Below are 4,890 nucleotides of genomic sequence, written 5' to 3' on the forward strand. Positions count from 1 at the left end.
GTATAGACAATAAGCTTCTACTTTATAATGCTGTTCTCAAACCAATTTGGACATATGGGATACAAGTTTGGGGTACTGCAAGTACGTCAAATTTAAACATCATACAGAGGGTGCAAAACCGTGTACTTAAGACCATCTCGAATGCTCCCTGGTTCATTACAAACTCAGAGGTACATGAGGTTTTAAAAGTGAACACCGTCCAGCAGGAAATTATATCTATTGCTGAGCGCTATAAAAACCGAATTGCAGACCACCACAATCCCTTGGTCGCAGTCCTACCAAAATGTGGTCACAGAAGGAGACTCAAAAGGGCCACAATTATCTAAGAAATAGATCCTTTAGGATCTTCTGAAAAAGAAGAAGTTTCTCGATGGAGAAAATGTTCTGAAAACTTAATCCTTCCTCACATTTGCTAAAAGTTTTAAAGACTGATTGCAGACAATAAAAAAAAAAAAAATTAACAGTTTCATTTGGGTTACTCTTTACTTCTACTGATTTTTTTCTTTAAATTGATCAATCTGTTGGGATTATTCAGTTTAGTTTACTACTAACACCCTTCGACTATTTACTCTCCATTTTACATCTTGAGAAGGGGGGGGGGGAGGGCTGAAAATTATCTCGACTTTAGATCTCAACCAGTATCAGTTATACTGAGCCTCCCCCGTATGTTACAAATTTTCTTATATCTTTTTTTGCTGTATAACACTGTAATTTTTTTGATTACAACATGAAGGTTTTTTATTAAATTTTAAAGACTTACTTAGAAGACTGTACGTTATCTTCGCAGATAACCTCCCCCTCGTAACTGATGGGGTTGTAGGGGGCGGCGAGCGCGCGGTGCACGATGTCGATGTAGCCCTGCAGGATGTCGCGGATGCGCTGCGCCTCGTTCGTCTTAACTGTGTACTGTTTGTCACTGGACAAAACACTATTTAAAACCCCAAATATACGTTTAAACCTGTTGTAAGAACTATTTACTAACTGCGAATTCGTACTATCAAACAAGTCCTTATTGGCGTAAAACACTACATCAATAACCCTTCGGTTCCAATATAAACTTCGAGACCGATAGTCGTTAGCAGGAAGTCTATAACCTTTAGATTTTAAACAATAAATTTCGCAGTAGTTAAAGTATGTGTATTTAATAAAAGAACCCACGGAACGCCATCCCAACAATACGCGCGGTGAAAACATACGAACTATGCAACAAACTATATATCCCGCGGGAACCTGATATTTTTCGGAGATGAACCATATTCATGGTGTTTCTCCAGATTTGGTTTTAAACCTGTGTCTAATCTTAATAACATATGTTAACAGTTGCATAATTATAAACATAAAGAATTAAATTAATGCAACCCACGGGAACTATAACCATTTCCGGGTTCAAAATGAGCCTATGTGTTCTTCCATGCTATCTACATCTTTGGCCTCGAGATCCGTTCACCAGTTTAGGCTACAATACGTATATGTATAATATTAGTAAGATTTATTAAAAAAATAGTGAATTTTGATAAATAAAAACTGCATTAGCATTTGAAAAACTCTATTTTAGAACGCAATCTGTTCTATTATTAACGCTTGACTAAGTCTCAGTTACCTGTAGTCTCCAAAGTCCAGGGTGAACATCTCCTTTCCAGCTTTGAAGGTCTTCACCTGCGTCAGCTTCCACACCTGCAGGATCTCCTTCGTGACCTCATCCAGCCGCAGGATCGACTCCGCGTTGATTCCCAGCAGACGAGGGACCAACTTCTTTTTACCTTTTTGTTGCTCCTAGAGACGAATGAAAAGACATTTAGTTAAAAAAAAACAGACTCAAACAGATTCGTGAGAAGTATACTAAAATGAACTAATATTATAAATGCGAAAGTTTAGATGGATGTTTGTTAGTTTGTAGCCTAAACTGATGAACGGATCTAGATAAAATTTGGCATAAATGTAGAGGATAGTTTGGAGGAACACATATACTCACTTTTGTTTTTTCAATTCCACGCGGATGAAATCGCGGGAGAAAGCTAGTCCTAATACGTTACTTAAGTCCCATAATTCTTACCTTAACCAAGAAGAAGGTGACTCCATACGTGGGCAGTTCTCTAGCATTCTGGGTGTAAAGATGCTTTGCCTCAAGAGGACTGAGGCCGTGGTGTTTGCTGTACTCTTTCAGCACCTTGCGCTCCGCCCCCCACGACCCAGCGTACTGCTCCGGTAGGAATTCTTTCAAACTGCACAATAACGAAAAATTAACAATATTTGTGTGGTTAAAAACCATCGACGTAAGTATTAACTCACTTCTCAAGGAAACCAGGCTTGTGTTTATCTTCTTGGAAATCACCATACTGCACTTGACATTGTATGCCAGCAAACTCGATTGCTGGAAATGAAAATGTTTACACAGATATTAAGTAATCACTTAGCTAATAAAGAAGGGATAAAGTTAATAACGTGTGTAGAGGAAGTTTGAAAATACCAGAAGAAATTGAGAAGCAAAAGGTTAGCGTAGGGACATGTTATGTTTCCCCCATCCAAGGGGAAGAAGAAGAGAGGGAAGGATAGTCCGAGCCAGGCAGCCGGACAGTCGCCTCCCTCACCCCAGGCGGGAGCGCCTGAGGCAGAGGAGGTTCAAATGATGGAAGGATAGGTACGCAGTTGAACCTCCTCCAGGCGAACATCAACCACTCCGCCAGAGCTCAGGATCTTCTGTTCCAGAGCATGGCGGAGTGGATGATCCACGTGGCAGTGGTAGCCGAGCCTTACCGCGTCCCGTCTGGGGGTGACTGGGTGGGGGACCTAGATGGCGTAGTAGCCATGACGTCCCGGTCCATAGTGGGCTCCCCGGCCTTCGTCGACGTGGTCCGAGGCCGGGGGTTCATCTCCGCTCTTGTCGGCGACATCACGGTGATTGGGGTGTACTTCTCGCCGAACCGGAGCCTCGCCGACTTCGAGGATTTTCTTTCCGAAGTCGGCGGCCTGGTAGGCGGAAGACGCTCCTCCCGGGTGCTCGTCGCCGGGGACCTAAACGCAAAATCAAAGGCGTGGGGGTGCCCGGCGACCGATCCGCGCGGACAAGAGCTGGAGGAATGGGCGACAGTGACCGGACTGGTGGTACTGAACCGGGGGTCGGTACAAACATGCGTGCGGCGTCAGGGTGGCTCCATTGTGGATGTCACTTTTGCTGACGCCGCCCTGGCCCGTCGCGTTCGCTGTTGGGAGGTGCTGGAGAACGTGGAGACGCTGTCGGACCACCGCTATGTGAGGTTCGCCGTCTCCGCGTCTCCAGCTAACCCGAGAGACCCAAACCGGCCCCTGAGTCGGGAGGGTCCCCGTTGGTCACTGTCGCAAATGGACCGGGACTTCTTGGTCGAGGTCGCCCTCGTAGAGGCGTGGTTCTCCTCGCCCCGTGAGAGCGGCATCGGAGAAGTAAGTGAGGGGGCGGCGCGCCTCGGCGAGGCCATGTCGCGCGTATGTGATGGGGCCATGCCTAGAGTGCGCTCCGCTCCCTCGATGCGGCCGGTGTACTGGTGGTCCGAAGAACTATCGCTGCTGCGTGGTTCTTGCGCGGCATCGAGACGCCAGTACACCCGCTACCGCAGGCGTAGACGCCGAGACCCGGCGGAAGAAGAGCGGCTCTACTCCCTCTACAGAGAGTCAGTTCAGGCGCTGCGGACGGCCATAGGCGTGGCCAAAGACCGAGCGAATGACGAGATGCTGGAGGCTCTGGATAAAGATCCATTCGGGAGGCCCTACAAGGCTGTTCGGAGAAAATTGCGATCTAGAGGGCCTCCCATTACGCGGAGTCTCCAGCCTCTCGTCCTGGAGTCGGTGGTCGCGGGCTTGTTTCCGCACAGCGCCGAACACGAGGCGCCCATTATGGCGCCTCCTACTGTAGAGGGAGAAGAGGACCCAGGCGTGCCGCCGGTAACGGAGGAAGAGCTTAGGGCGGCGGTGTTGCGCATGCGCGCCAAAAACACCGCCCCAGGCCCCGACGGAATCCCTGGCCGCGCCTGGGCCCTAGCACTGGGGCCGCTCGAGCCGTGGGTTCGGCGTCTATTTCAGTGCTGTCTTGAGCAGGGCCAGGTTCCAGAAGGGTGGAAAAGGGGGAAACTGGTCCTGCTCCAAAAAGAAGGAAAGCCGGCTCACGAGCCGTCGGCATACCGACCGATCGTTTTGCTGGACGAGGTGAGCAAGCTGTTTGAGCGGGTTGTAGCTGCTCGCCTCGTACAGCACTTGGAGACGGTAGGGCCGGACCTCAGCCCTAACCAATTCGGCTTCCGCAGGGGCAGATCCACCATTGACGCAATAGCGCGGGTGAGGGCCCTTGCGGATAGCGCGGTGGCCCAGGGTGGGGTGTTGGTGGCGGTGTCCTTAGACATATCTAACGCCTTCAACACCCTGCCCTGGAGCTGCATTAGGGAGGCGCTGAGGTACCACGAGGTCCCATTGTACCTCCGTAGGATCGTGGCGGCCTACCTCTCCGAAAGATCGGTCGGGTGCCCCACCGGCGAGGGCTGGCTCGAAAGGGCCATGTCGTGCGGTGTTCCACAGGGGTCGGTCCTCGGGCCCCTCCTGTGGAACATCGGGTACGACTGGGTGCTGCGCGGGGCCGTCCCGAGGGGTGTTAACGTCGTGTGCTATGCCGACGACACCCTCGTGACGGCTCAGGGCAGCACCGAGCGCGTGGCCCGGTGCAGGGCCACAGCAGGAGTGGCCCAGGTCGTGGCCCGGATTCGTAGACTCGGCCTGGAGGTAGCCCTACATAAATCTGAGGCCCTTTGCTTTCACGGGCCTCGTAGGGCGCCTCCGGCCGGGTCCGAAGTCGTGGTGGGCGGAACTTCCATCGGCGTCGGGAGCACCATGAAATATCTGGGTCTCGTTCTCGACAGCCGATGGAAG

General features: G+C 50.6%; 1 protein-coding gene across 2 annotated transcripts in view; it reads right to left on the reverse strand.

Annotated features, from left to right (window-relative positions):
- Window positions 1-4,890, reverse strand: part of LOC106111390 (talin-1-like) — a 50,955-nt gene that overhangs the window by 41,487 nt on the left and 4,578 nt on the right. For both annotated transcript variants that reach the window (XM_013293454.1, XM_013293453.1), the window contains exons 7-10: window positions 2,290-2,371; window positions 2,054-2,222; window positions 1,601-1,773; window positions 761-916 (exon numbers count right to left, since the gene is read on the reverse strand). In XM_013293454.1, the coding sequence (XP_013148908.1) occupies window positions 761-916; window positions 1,601-1,773; window positions 2,054-2,222; window positions 2,290-2,371 (580 nt within the window). The remainder of the gene's footprint in view (window positions 1-760; window positions 917-1,600; window positions 1,774-2,053; window positions 2,223-2,289; window positions 2,372-4,890) is intronic.

This window comes from Papilio polytes, unplaced genomic scaffold (genome assembly GCF_000836215.1).
Source record: "Papilio polytes unplaced genomic scaffold, Ppol_1.0 DF824169.1, whole genome shotgun sequence".
Taxonomy (NCBI): Eukaryota; Metazoa; Arthropoda; class Insecta; order Lepidoptera; family Papilionidae; genus Papilio; species Papilio polytes.